General features: G+C 46.3%; 1 protein-coding gene across 6 annotated transcripts in view; it reads right to left on the bottom strand.

Annotated features, from left to right (window-relative positions):
* Positions 1 to 4,084: 4,084 nt before the first annotated feature.
* MKLN1 (muskelin 1) overlaps positions 4,085 to 14,274 on the bottom strand; it is a 115,442-nt gene continuing 105,252 nt past the window's right edge. For all 6 annotated transcript variants that reach the window (XM_080619191.1, XM_080619196.1, XM_080619194.1 and 3 more), the window contains one exon: positions 4,085 to 13,277. In XM_080619191.1, coding sequence (XP_080475317.1) covers positions 13,156 to 13,277 — 122 coding nt within the window. In that variant the 3' untranslated portion in view covers positions 4,085 to 13,155. The remainder of the gene's footprint in view (positions 13,278 to 14,274) is intronic.

A 14,274-nucleotide genomic window follows, 5' to 3' on the forward strand; every position in this document is an offset into this window, starting at 1 on the left:
GCAGAAGAGGGAAAAGAACAGCAGCATGAGCCAGGTAGCTTGGTGGTGTTCCAGGTTTTCCACTGGTACAGCCCTTGGTGTTCAGTTTAGAAGCTCAGCCCACACCCTCAAACTCTTCTTCAATAGCTGGTCAAGTAAGAGACCAGCAGCAAAGCTGAGACCGAGCCTTGTCCTGCAACCCTTGGTCTGTTGTCCAGGTCTCCCTTTGCTTTAGAGGGGAAAAGAAGAATACACAGGAGCAGCAAGTGGTTGGACTGAGGCTGTTCCTGGTTTCTTAACTGCCCATCACAGCTCCTGATTGGCTCTAAAAGGATGGGGAGAGTTTCCCACCTTAGCTCTGGATTTGGGAAAGCAGCTAAGCCCTGGCAGAGGCAGGGATCAGAGCAGGGCTTCATCCTTTATCACATAGGAAAAGGAGGAGAGGATGGGAAGGTCATTTGGATGAGAGCATCCATCAACACAGGAGGATGTGGTGGTCCCAAGCCCTCTGCAAGCCACCGGGGCTGTAGATGAAGAGCAATGCCTGAGCACGGCCTTTCCTTTCCCCTGCTTGCCATAAACCAGGCATTCACCAACGCACAACACCCCATTCCCTTCGGGCTCTGCCACCAAGTCAACACGATGGGGATCTGCTCCCACGGCTGCCCTGAATGAGGGGAGAAGCAGAGCTGAGCGATGGAAAGCTTGGAGAAACATGGATCGATTTGATCCTTGGGAATACACGTGAAAGAGAGGGTCGGGGTGGGACAGAAGCTGGCAGAAGACGTCTTCTCCAAGGGCCTGGCTCTTCTCCCTTCTCTCCTGCACCGAAGGGCAGTGAGTTTGAAGTGTTCAAACATATATTTGTGTATGTAAATAGTCCTGCTACTCATCAGCGATGTACTCAGCACCCTTCACTTACCCCTGCCCTGCGCTGTGGGGAAGTCATTCCGGAGGGAGGGGGCTTAAAAGGCAAAAAGTAAGGAAAGAAAAAGCTAAAGGCCAGTCTGGGAGGGGATCCAATTCAACACGAAGCAGGAGAACACCTCCTGCCCACGTAACCTTGTGCCATGGCAGCACCAAGTTCACCTCTAACACTGCAGCAAGGCTCAAAGAACCTTGGTCTTGGCATTTGCAGTTGCTTTCCGAGCGCCTTCGCTTCCCTGTTGCCCCAAGGAACACGGTGACCTCGTGTTCCTGCCCTTGGCATGGGATAAATGCAGCCAAAGGATGGGGTTTTGGCCACAGGAGCTGCTGGAGGGATGCCCTTGGCAAAGCATCTCCAGGCAGTGGCGTTTGGGCATGTGCCTAAAGATCCCCCTTCCCAGCAAAGAGATGCCAAAGTGCTTTAATGAATCGGGTCCAAAGACTTTCCAAGAGAATCCTTCGCAAGGCTTGAGGTGAAGCAAGCTGAGATGTTTCCTTGCAGAGCCCAGGGGAGATGCTGACTGCTCAGCAAGTGCTTACAGTGATTTCTATTCGAATGGGAATTGTACGTTTATTTATTTTTCCAGACACCATATTTTTAAACCACTGATATTTTATAGCAGAGTTTTCCTTCCCCCTATTTAAAGAACTATTTCCATGAGAAAAAAAAAAAGAAAAAAAGATAAAACCAGTATGTTTTTTATGTTGGGAACATTCTTTTTTGGGATCAAAAAAGAGACATAAACAGGTAGGAAATGCAGTAATTGAGCATCTTTGGCCTTAATCCTTCCCACTATAGACTGTAGCCATAACATTTAGACCAAAAATCACAGGTAAAACAAATCTACCCCAGCATTTCCTTCCCCACGCTCCTCTTCTCTCCCCCAAACCAGCTTTAACACCCAACACGTTGTACAAAGAGCTTCTTGCTCTTACCTCCTGGTGGGAGCTTCACAAGCAGCTCAGATGTTCTTGCAAGAGACTTTTCTATCCTCAGATTCACATGGAGCGTGTAAATACTTTCGGACCATTTATCTCCCGCTCACAGTGCCATGAGCCGAGCGCTGAGGTTGATCCTGTGACTGTTGTTGCCTACAGAAGACATACAGGAGAAGACGTAATCCATAAGGGACTGCAGAAGGAGAACCTATTTCCCAAAGGCGGCTACCCGTTGAACCTTGCACATATACTAGAGCTCTTACGTACTGTATAGCAGCATCTCTCACGGGGACAGGAGTCTGATTTACACTGGAATTTACTGAGGAACTGGATTGTAGAGATTATTCTTGCATTTTCCTACAAATATATTTTGAAAGCATCATGTATTTCTGTCAATAAACATTCTTATGTAAAAGGCTCATTTCTTGGCTGAGTGATGGAGGTGTTGCCACTGGATGGGATTTGAGCTTCGGAAACGCAGCACAGGGCTTGCAGGCTTCTCCTAGCAAAGAATATGGGAAAACACTGGAGAAGGAGCAAACCCAACCCAGTCCTTCAGATGTAGAAGAACTTGTGCTCCGGGTGCTAAGGTCTGGAGTGAGGCATCCCTGCCCATGGCAGGGATTGGAACTGGATGAGCTTAAGGTCCTTTCCCATCCAAACCTGTCTGGGATTTCCCATGCAGAAGGAAGACAGTGGTGGAAAATGTCTTGTAATTCAAAACACAGAAAGCTCAGAGGGGTGAGATGCTCACTTGATGGGGGTGAGAGCAGCCCCACCATGACCAGAGCATCTGCTTCATTTACTGCCACCTTTAAGCCCATGGAGGGAAGGGAAGGAGCTTGCCCTTGTTTCTGAACTTCATCCCAACTCAAACCTAGCCTGCAGCGCCTCCTTACACTCGGGTCATGCTCTAAAGGAGGGAATCAAACCTCAAACCCCTAAGCCAAAAGACCCTGATGAAGGAGGGACACCAAGGGCAAGAGCAGGATCTTCTCCAGCAGCAGCATGGACAGTTCAGCAGCTCCATTTACCTTTAAGTGCCCAAAATAAAGCATTTTGACCCAGGTTAAGTTTCCACTTATGCAAAGGAACTAGAAAAAGGAAGATTCAAATATCAATATTCCAGGGCTGGCTGCCCCATCCCTCGCAGTGTTCAAGGCCAAGCTGGATGGGGCTTGGAGCAAGCTGCTCCAGTGGAAAGTGTCCCTGCCCACGGCAGAGGATGGGACTGGATGAGCTTTAGGGTCCCTTCCAGCACAAACCATTCCATGATTAAAGATTGATGGGTTGCATCAGCCTGTGTTCTGTGTTCCTCCTCAATAAAAGTTCTTGCAGCTGCTCAGCACAGGCTGGATTTATGGGACACTGACCCAGCCCATCAATGATTGCAGGAAACAGGGTGTTTTCTCAGCTGTTCTGTGCTGTGGAAGGACACAGGAGGCTCCTCTAGCAGCAACAGTGACAGCCACCCAGGCATAACCCACCTCCTCGTTGACAATACCTCTCACAAGGCCTTCACAGACTTAAAATCACAGAATCAACCAGACTGGAAAAGCCCTTTCAGCTCACCAAGTTCAACCATTCCCAGCACTGCCAAGGCCACCACTAACCCATGGCACTGAGGCCTCGTCTCCACGGTGTGTGAACACTTGCAGGGACGGTGACTGCAGCCCTGCCCTGGGCAGCCTGTGCCAATGCCTGAGCACCCTCTGGGGAAGGAATTGTTCCTCAGCTCCATCTAAACCTGCCCTGGTGCAGCTTGAGGCCGGTTCCTCTTGTCCCATCCCTTGTTCCTTGGGAGCAGAGCCCAGCCCCTCCTGGCTCCATCCTCCTCTCAGGCACTTGTAGGGAGCCATCAGGTCCCCCCTGAGCCTTCTCTTCTTCAGACTGAACCCCCCAGGTCCCTCAGCCCTTCCCCATCACACTGTGCTCCAGGCCCTGCACCAGCTCCAGTGCCCTTCTTTGGCCCCGCTCCAGCACCTCAATGTCTCTCTTGTAGTGAGGGGCCCATGGGATTCGAGGTGCAGCCTCACCAGTGCCCAGCACAGGGGCACAATCCCTGCCCTGGCCCTGCTGCCTCACTGGTGCTGATACAGGCCAGGATGCTGGTAGCCTCTTGGCTGCCTGGTGCATGTTCAGTCAGCATCCCCAGGTCCTTCTCTATGAGCAGCTTTCCAGCCACTCTTCCCAAAGGATGGAGCAAGCACTGTTAGGATGAACGGATCTCACACACCCCTGCTGGCATATACATTTTTATTAAGAAAAAAAAAAATGAACAAAATACATTCTCTCCTTATGTACATTACATACAACATAACTACAGTTGTAATATTCCTTGTATCACTCATTCATTTATGTACAGCATGGCGCTTACACGTCGACCCAGAAACCATCAGAGATGATTTGTACCAAGGAAGAAAATATCATACTCCAGGCTGAACAAAGATCATCTGTAATGGAAAGAGCGGGATGGGGAATCACCAGAGCCCAGGAATGATGCCTGTAACCATCATGGGCTCTGGTCTAGTCAGTATTTGACTGCTCTGTGTGCAGGTCACAGTGCTCCCCATGGATGCTCCTCTCCAGCCCAGGGCTGTCTGCACCCCTCGGTTCAGCATTCCTTTGGTCAGGTACCCAAGACAACAACTGCAGGACACAAACCAAAGGGAATTCAAACAGACACCGGTCTGTGGGATTGCTGGAGAGATGCTTCATGTGGGATGCCACAACAGGAAACAAAGGCCAAACTGTGGACAACGGTTGGACACTCACAACTCCAAGCACTACAGAGGGAAAACCAGGTTTTGGGGACCACATGAGGGTGTAGAGGACGAGATAATGAACATTAAAGGTCCTCACACAATACAAACACCACACAATACAGTGTTATGGTAAGAGTAGAGGCAACAGCTCATAGAAACAGCTTGAAAAACCACCCCTAACCAGGTGATGGTGTCCAGCCAGCCAGATATTGGTGTTTAACCACAATCCTGTGTATGCTATAATCTAAAAGAGAAGTTACTTCAGCAAAGTCAAACATTCACAGGGAAGATGCTGAGGCTCGATGCGTCTAAATGAGGCACGTTGCATTGCAGCATCTAAATGTACAGGATGTACATCACCCCGGGCCACAAGGATGGGTCTTCATCTCCCATTGACTGCGAACAAGCTAACAGGCTCTAACTTTCTAACCTGGTCTGCAAGGTCAGGGCCTCCAAGGCTCAAGAACTCCTACAAACAGGTTTATTTGTGTAATTAAGCTCTTTCCTCTCCCTAAAGGCCTCTCCAGCATCCCCTCATTTCCTGCTGTGGAGGAGCGTGAGCTGGAAGGCACAGCAGAAAATACAGCTTTAGCAAAGAGTAACAAGCTACAAGGGGTTTGTTTTCTTTTCCACTACCCAGCACAGCAGCTTCTGAAGTGAAAAGTGTTTTGCACATCAAAACATCAAGGGGAGGGAGACAGAGGAAGGAGAGGAATGATGAGGGAGAGATGAAGGCAAAACTCAGCCTCCACTGCTCCTTTGCCTTCCCAATTACAGTGGCAGATGAGAAAGGGAAAATGACTCAGCAACAAGAGTTATCTCCTCCATAGATAGATAAAAGTCTTCTCAAGTATGGGAGGTCTCCACACTGCCTGGGGAAGGAAATTAAGCTGTCACCTTTTGACTGCAGGGCAAGCGGAGATAGAAGCATCACCGGACTATATACGCAGTGAATTCACAGACTCACACCTAGGGTTGATAAGAGCCTTTTGCCCCTTTTAAAAGCTGAGTTTTGGGTTGATGAATTCACTTTTCAGCCTCCTTCAATCAGCAGACCCCATTCACACTCTTCTATTTAAGTGAAACACAAAATAATTGACTGGATTCCTTGGGAGCCAGTTACAAAGTCAGGATATTTAAAGTGTATTTTGTCATCATTAGGGAGAGAAACCTGTCTATTGGTATTTGGGACATGGAGCAGACTGCAACCACTGAGCCACTGTTGTGGTCCAGCCTCCCCACCATCACAGTAATTAAAAAGCAGCTAATCTCCCTTAATCTCACTGGCAGCTTTCATCAGAAAAGGCTTTAACAGTCTCTTAAGGCCTGCTCTGATAGCTGATTGTGCTGCACTGTGTGAGCAGTGTTAAACCCAGCGGGCTTTGTTGCCCCTGTTACAAAAGGGATTGAGGAGGGAAAAGGACTTGTATTATTGTCTTTAGTGTCTTTGGGGTGGAGAGGGCAAAAGCTCGAGGTGAAGCTCCACGACTAGATCCTGGTATTGCATCCCTTCCATTTGAGAAAGAGCCAAAGAATCCAGCTTGCTGGAATAAAAACCTCTAAACAGCAGAACTACTTGTTAAATCTTCAAGTCCTTCCACAAGACAGACCACATCTCAAACACAACACCCATGAGCCACCACCTTATCCCCAAGCCTATTTATTTCTCTTCCCATTCCCTTTGCTACACTGCAGAAATAACCCAAACACCCCAACTATAAGCTGTTTGTCTTCACTAATAGAAGACTTGGGATGGTGAAAGCAAGTGGCAGAAACCTGGGGTTGGTGTCATCACCTTTTTCTTCTGACAAACAGCTATCACACTCCTGGGGCCAAGCAAAATAAACCCTACAGGGACAGAAGGGGAAGCTTATCAGAGCATTGAACGCGGTTCATGGAAGGGCACAAGTCCTTCTGCAGGAAAATCGGCTCCCACATATCCCCATCCTTACCCTGGAGGAGGAAGAGCCCTTGGGGAGAACAACGTGAAACCCAAGGATCCTTCCTGTTTCAGAGGCAGCAGTAAGGAGTTTTGCAAAGGAAGCAGCTGGAATATGATGCCACATGGAGAAGCTGATGCCCCAACAACCACCACACATCTCTAACCTTTAATTCTTCAGTGATACTCCATTAACCTTAGGGAAGTCTGAAGACATAGCATTTTAATAGCAGTGAACGGTCACACAGGGAAGAGAAAGTCAAAATAGAGGGGAATACCTAAGGCACCATGCCTTGACCATCATGCTGGTCAGCATCTATGCTAGTGATAGCTTACTCCTTTCAAATGAGTAGCAAAACCAAACGTCTAACCAGGTAGAGCCAGTTTTGAGGTATTCGCTCACATCACTTTTCCCAGGGATGAACTGAGATGCCACATTAGAGCTGAACAGAGCCAAGTGATTTCTGACAGCACTCAAGTACTTACAGTCTCCAGGTAGTAAGTAAAAGCTGTGCTGACATACAGCAAACAGCTGGAAGCCAAGGCATCATGTACCTCTGTCTGCACCAAGTATAAATTAAGATTTCAGGATACTCAATTGATACACTGACAGCAGCGTAAGAAACTCTGTGGCTGTAGATACTTGGAAGCAGAGCACTGAATTTGGGTCACAGCAAGTATCTGGAGCTCACTGCCATCAAATTGAGTTCAAGTAGGTGGAAGCAAAGGAGACAGCAGCAATATGTTACCTCGAGGATCTCCGCTTGGGGAAGATGCTGCCTTGCAGACCTCTAGCCCTAAGATATATAGCTGGTGATACAGACAACCCACACAATCACTGTCCTCCTCAGAGGTTCACGTATAGAGCCAAAGCATAGGTGGATAATCCAGAACTCCATTCAGTTCTTTAGCCTCTGAGGAATGCCAAGAGCATACCTGCTGGCATCAACTGTGCTGCTTTCTTATGGGACTCTCCAATGGCAATAAGCAGGTCATTAACTAGCTTTCCCTCTGTAACCGCATTTGGATCCAGTGCTTCCAGATAAAAGCATCTGGAGTCAATTTATCCAAGCCCTGAGCCATGGACTGCTCTAATGGTTCCAGTGCAGTAAACCTACATTTTCCCCTCTAACTTTTCAATATAATAGAGGCTTTCAGTAAAACAGGGATTTTGCCTATAAGTTATGACCACAATTTGAATCCTTTCCAGCCTAACCTTTCCCATGAAAGGCTACAATGAACTCTACCATACCCAAAGGCATTTAGATACACTAACAAGCTTCTGACAGTACATTTACCTTTCAACACTGTTTACAGCTTCCATATGACTATCAATCTATATTAAGAACAAATCATGTAATTGCTTTAAACTCTCACAAAAAGAAAAGGCCCATCTCTCCAAATTATCACATGTACATATTAACTTGGCCAAGTCCATTCAGAGTTTCCAGAATCTTCCCCCCCTTATGAGAACAGCAATCATGTTCATCTTCTCAACTGGCCCCACCTCTGTTTCTGTAATATGTGCAGCTATAAAACAACACAAGCACTTCCAGAGACATACCTGGGTTGTTTTTACTGTCAGGACTTCACTTGACAATAGCCAAACATTCCTTCAATGCCAGTCAACTATGAGTTCAAAGCACACTGGGGCTCAAGGTTGCAGAAGACATTTTTCTACTTCAAAAATGAAAATACTTCTACTTTAAAAAAATGAAATACTTTCTACTTCAAAAATGGAAATCCAATGATTTTTTGCCGTTTTCCCCACAAGCAGCACAGGAGGACACCAACAGAGTTACTGCATGTACAGAGATGTAGTTTAAGGGTGCACAGAGCCAATTTGTCCTAGAGGTTTCACTCAAGATGCTCTACAAACATATTTCCTTCTCAGTTCTGAACTACAGCAGGCAGCAAGAGAATTACTAGCTGCAGGTACCTGCCACCCTCCTGCATTTGAAACAAGCAGCATTAATGCTCATCTATCTTACAATAAGAGCAGTAAACAAGTTTCCAGTCAGAACACAGCTCTCACTTTATCACCTGCTGTCAGCAGCACTCACACGGCAGCACGCGCTCAGTGTTTAACTTTGTGACGAAGAAAACTCCCTTCTAAAAACCTGCACACATGAGGAAAACGATGCAGAAAACAGCTGTCCCACAAAGCCCTATGGAAAACGCTCTTCCAGAGTCATTGCCTGCTTTGGAAGGAGTCTCTTCTGGAAGAACAAACAGCTAACGGAGACCCAGACGCCTGTGGCTGCTGGCTACACAGATGAAGGCATCACAATCCCTGGCCACTAGCCCTCTGCAAAGAGCCTGCCCTCCTGCAAATAGGTGGCTCCAGTTCATTTGCTTATTGACTCCTGAAGTCATTACATTTTCAGGTGTTTTATTACCATCTTATCATCAGTGACCTAAACGTTTCAGCAATAACTGAAGCTTGGCACCGCATCCCTGCTCTGGTACAAGCTGCATAACAGGAAGCTCTAGTATGCTCTTTAGGAAAGTTTCCTGATTTCCCTCTAAGTTGTGACTGCACACGGCAAATACCTTTTTCCATTGAGATTAAACTCAATGAAAAAGCTTTTCCAACTGGGTCTTCCCAGATTGATGTTCCAAAAGGAGAGTGGCATTTTGCTATTAACGTTCTGATCCTGGAGCTAGTTCGTACCTGTGCACACAGAGCCATCCTGGGACACACAGCACCAAATCCCTGATGTTCACATCTACATCTGGGTATGACTACTTAAACTACACATACAGGATGCTGTCCAGAGAGAGGGCAAACTAAACTCTTCCAAGGCAAAGTTCTCCTTCCTCATTATACTCAGCAAAAGGAACATATGCTTAAGAATAAATGTCACAAATGTAACGCCTTTAAAAGAGCCAGAAGATAAAAAGTACATTTCAACAACCACTTTGCCTCCACAGGCTCAGTATTAATGGCATCCTCAAAATGAAAAAGGGCAGGAAGGCGGCTGTAATCTCAGTTTTAACATCACAGAGGCAGGTTCTGCTGCCACCTGCCACATGAAAACATGTGGGGTCACACTGTGATAGCAGTACTTGCTTAGAGAAGACGTTTGGGAAGAACTCTTAAGGACTTCTGCCTCATGGCTACTATCAGGGGTTGTATAAGACAAACATTAAGGAACTCAATTATGCCTAATCCCAGAGACCCAAAATCTAATCAGAAGGGCTTTATGTCTCTGGAAGAATGCATAAATTGATAGGAACAACTTTTCATATATAGAATATTACTGTATATGTGCATATACAATAAAGTTTTCCAAAGAGATGATCTACTGATTAATATTGTAAGGGCAGCTATGCTGAAAGCCAGTGCCAGGGAACAACCAAACTCCTAGATCTCAAAAGATAGATCAGGACTAAAGTCTTGTCTGTAACAAGTTTATCCCACCCTGACTACCTACAGCTTTAAAAACCATACCAGAACCGTGTAACTTTGGCTTTAAAGACCCCAGTCACCACAAATGAGTCCCCTACTTGCTCCTTTCTTTGCAATACCCTTATTTACAAGTTAATACTTAGAGACCAGCTACTAGAGTGCACAGGTGCTAAATCCATACACAACGCCACCTTATAGTATAAAGTAGAGGCATATATAGTCTTGTCTAAGCTAAAAAGCAGTCTCTGCTCCAGCCTGCAAGCAGTAAGGGTGAGGTTCAGAGACTTCTTACGCACAGCTTGGCTATTTATACCACCGCATGCAGTGGGCTGTGCAACATTTTCAGGTTCTCTTTGCAGTTTGTACTTCAGTTAATTCTGTCCTAATCACATCCAACGCTTTCCTGGAACATCACCAGCATCTTAAAAGATCTGCATGTAATTACATTCAAACTCTCCCTGTCGCTGCTTGTCAATAACTGGCTTGTTTCAAAAGGAACTTTATACTTCAGTGCTCCCAAGTTTTAATTAGGTTTTAAAGCAGGTAGTGCAGCACACACCAATGCAGAGTAAGCATTTCATTCTGACTCCTGAAGGACACAGAAGCAGGAAAGACCCTTGGCAAAGCCACAAAGCTTTCACTCTGGATTAACCTCTCTGGCCACAGGGTGCCTCTGCTGCTCCACAAACCTGCTGATGAAGCCTAGCAAACAGCTTCTGCTGGTTAATGCCCAGCTGTAAGCCACAAACTGTAGTCGTGCGAACTGAAATCGATCTGCTCGGGATAAAGGTAGGTCAGTATTCGATCATCCTGAAGTGCTCTCATTAACTGGGGTTGTCAGTCCTGCAGAAGCAATGTTCACCTCGCTCAGACAATCATCCATTTATGCCATGCTACAAGAACATAAGCTGCCAGGCTTCACATGCACCCTGATGCAGAGGACAATGGGTTTTGATTGAACTTCTGTAACACTAATCAAGCCTGACACAATGCTCTGCTCACCAGCACCACCATCCACAAAGCTTTTGACATTCCTAAAGTACTGTCTGCTCGCCATGGCTTCTCCTCAGTCTAGTTGTATCTTTTGGGTTCAGCCTCATGTATAGCCAAAGATGTACACACAGAAGTTTATGAAGGGCTTGGTTGAGTACAAAACTGTCACCAAAAGCACGATTCACCACCTACCTAACTGACACTGGAGACTACACAGGGAATGAGAACAAGTGATGGGGGAACGTAACAGCATTACAATCTGAAGTACTAGAGGGCTGCATTTGGACTGGTTGCATTAAGAGTACCTAGTTTAATCTCAATGGAAAACCACCTCCAGCACCACCAGCATCTCCATTCGTACCATATAAGCTCTACTTCAGTTAACAAAGCATCAACAGTAACACCTCGTAAAGCCCAGCAGTGACGTAAAACTTTCCATGTCACTGGAAAACACATTAAATGGCAATGTTTCAAAGAAACAATTCCAACAGATTTCCTTTACTGCCCTACATACCGAGTGGATTCTCCCACCAGACATCTGATTTGCTGTCCACTGAAGTATACAACATCTAAACAGTCTCCTCAAGTTACAGGTCACCAAAAACACTGTGTTTGTATGGTCCTCCCTGAAGCCAAAGCAAAAGCCAGCCTCCAACATGTTGTTCCTTTCTTTCTAAGTGATTAAACACTAATATGAGGTTACACATTTATTTCTAACATACCAGGACTACAAAAGTCACACAAAGGACATGATCAAGAGGCAATACAATGCAATCAAAGCAAGCAGACACTCGAGCTCTGAAAAAAGACACTTCACTAACTCTTTTTATTTCAGAGTCCAAATCATCTTTGCAAACACAAGACTTCCATCAAGTTCAACAGGAGTCATGTAGCCACAGTGGGTGCAGCAACGAAACCCCACTGGCATGAACGGCTCTGGACATAAAGCTTTGCAGTCTCATATCAATATTTACATCTGCCAGTTTGCACTGACAGCAAATGCAAAAAGATTCTGCTGCTGGGTATGTGTATCCTTCATTCCACTTGACAGTGCAGCACCAAGCCCTTACCTTGTTTATAAAGAAGGCTTTCAGCTAGGAAGAATACATATTCTATACATATGCATCAGCTTGCTTTCAAAAGGATGTATGCTAAAAAGGCCTCCCTTACATTCAGATTTAGGTCTAAAATGCATTTAGAAGTGAATGAGCTGCACTGCAGAGGGAGCAGACAAGCTGTTGGGAGCAATCCTCATTACATTTACACATCGACAAACACTGCACACAGAAGCATAGGTGCATGTAAACGAAGACAATCTGCTTCAGATATCCTACACCCAACTCAGAGCCAGGTTGCAGAGGCTGAGATGCGTGTGATGGAAGACCCAGTCCTGCCAGTACCCGCACGGATTCCCATTGGAAGAGTACAGCAGCCAAACCAGAACATCCACTGAAAAGGGGATGATGAGCACTGCACTCCTGTTTTGCCTTGGTTTCTCTGAGGTTCCCACTTGCCTGGCAGGTTTAAATGGAAGCTTCAGAGAACAGAAGATAGGCAGGCAGGTGTTCAGGTTTAAATGGGGTATCAGATGCAATTACACACTACTCAGCCCGATTCCGGGATGAGGGGGCACGTAGGTTGTAACACGTGCTCCCCTTCAGAGACACACTGCAATACAAGACTCAAGACACAACATTACTATCACCTCAACACGTGCCAGTGTCCTGCCTCCAAGTTATTCAGCTGCTGAGGATGGAGTTGTAGGATAAAGCAATATACCATGACTAGCTACAAATGAGCAAAGAACAACCTTCCCCACTTCCTCACAACCCCCCAAATAAAATCCATCATCATTAATTCCAGACAACCCATGATTTTCCCCTATAGGTAATCACTGCGTGATTGGGTTTTATTTTTTATCCTCTTCCCCCCCAAGCCTTTTCTTTCCATCTTCCATTTGCTAACTCAAAATCCAAAGTCAGAAAAAATATATATATTTAGTCAGAAGTACGTCAGTTACATTTTATTAACCTACTCCAAGGGAAAAGCTTCAGGGATTCACCATACAAGTATAAAACCCCTTGCAAACACCTAGGGGTTACTATATTACTTCATCCCAGCAGTCAATCAATGCAGTAAAAAAATGAAAATACTGAAAATGGATGCTCTTCCCCTCTTCCGTATCTCCAGTGATTGCTCTGTTACAGCGTGATGAGGTCCACCAGGTTGCCTTTAGGAGGGGTCATGTTGTCTGGAAAGAAGTTGACTAGTGTGTCAAAGAGCTGAGTTCTCTGCGCATACGTGTGGTCGACATCCGAGAATCCTGGAGGAGAAAGAAAAGGGGAAATGAAGTCAGTGCTCACTGCTCCAAATGTGGAATAGGCTAGTTGTCCATTTTGGAGAGATGTTCATATATTCATAGAATTGTTTGGGTTGGAAAGGACCTTAAGATCATCCAGTTCCAGCCCCCCTGCTACGGGCAGGGACACCTCCCACTGAACCATGCCACCCAAGGCTTCATCCAGCCTGGCCTTGAACAAATGCCAGGGATGCAGCATTCACCACTTCTATAGGCAACCCATTCCAGTGCCTCACCACCCTCACAGGGAAGAGCTTCTTCCTTATCTCTAACCTGAACGTCCCCTGTTTCAGTTTGAACCCATCACCCCTTGTCCTATGCTACTGTCCCTGATGAAGAGTCCCTCTCCAGCATCCTTGTAGCCTCCTTCAGTCACTGGGAAGCTGCTATGAGGTCTCCACACAGCTTCTCTTCTCCAGGCTGAACAGCCCCAATGTTCTCAGCCTGCCTCCATATCGGAGGTGCTCCAGCCCCTGATCATCCTCGTGGCCTTTTCTGGACTTGCTCCAGCTGTTCCATGTCCTTCTTATGTTGAGGACACCAGAACTGCATACTGTGCTGCACATGGGGTCTCACAAGAGCAGAGTAGAACAGCAGGATCACCTCCTTCAACCTGTTTGCTGTTTCTGCCTCTGCTAACAACCAAGGCCCCCAGCTCTCTGTCCTATTACTATGAGCATAGACACACACACAGACCATGCCACCCCAAGCCAACGCTGCAATCAAGCTATACGAAAAGTAATAAGCAAATGGCTGTCAAGCTCATTGACAGCCCTGAAGAACTGCAGGAAGCAAGAATCCTCAGGAGGCTGCTCTGATGTCCCAGAAAACAAAATCTCTGCAGCTATTTTTATTTGGTGCCTCATTTCTTCTGTCCTCAGGCTTTCCTCATTATCTTCACGACTGTCTCACCCATAACTGGTACTCGTCTTGCACGCATTTCTTCTCTAGACAAGCTCTG

Source organism: Psittacula echo, assembly GCF_963264785.1.
Source record: "Psittacula echo genome assembly, chromosome: 1".
NCBI classification, from domain to species: Eukaryota; Metazoa; Chordata; class Aves; order Psittaciformes; family Psittacidae; genus Psittacula; species Psittacula echo.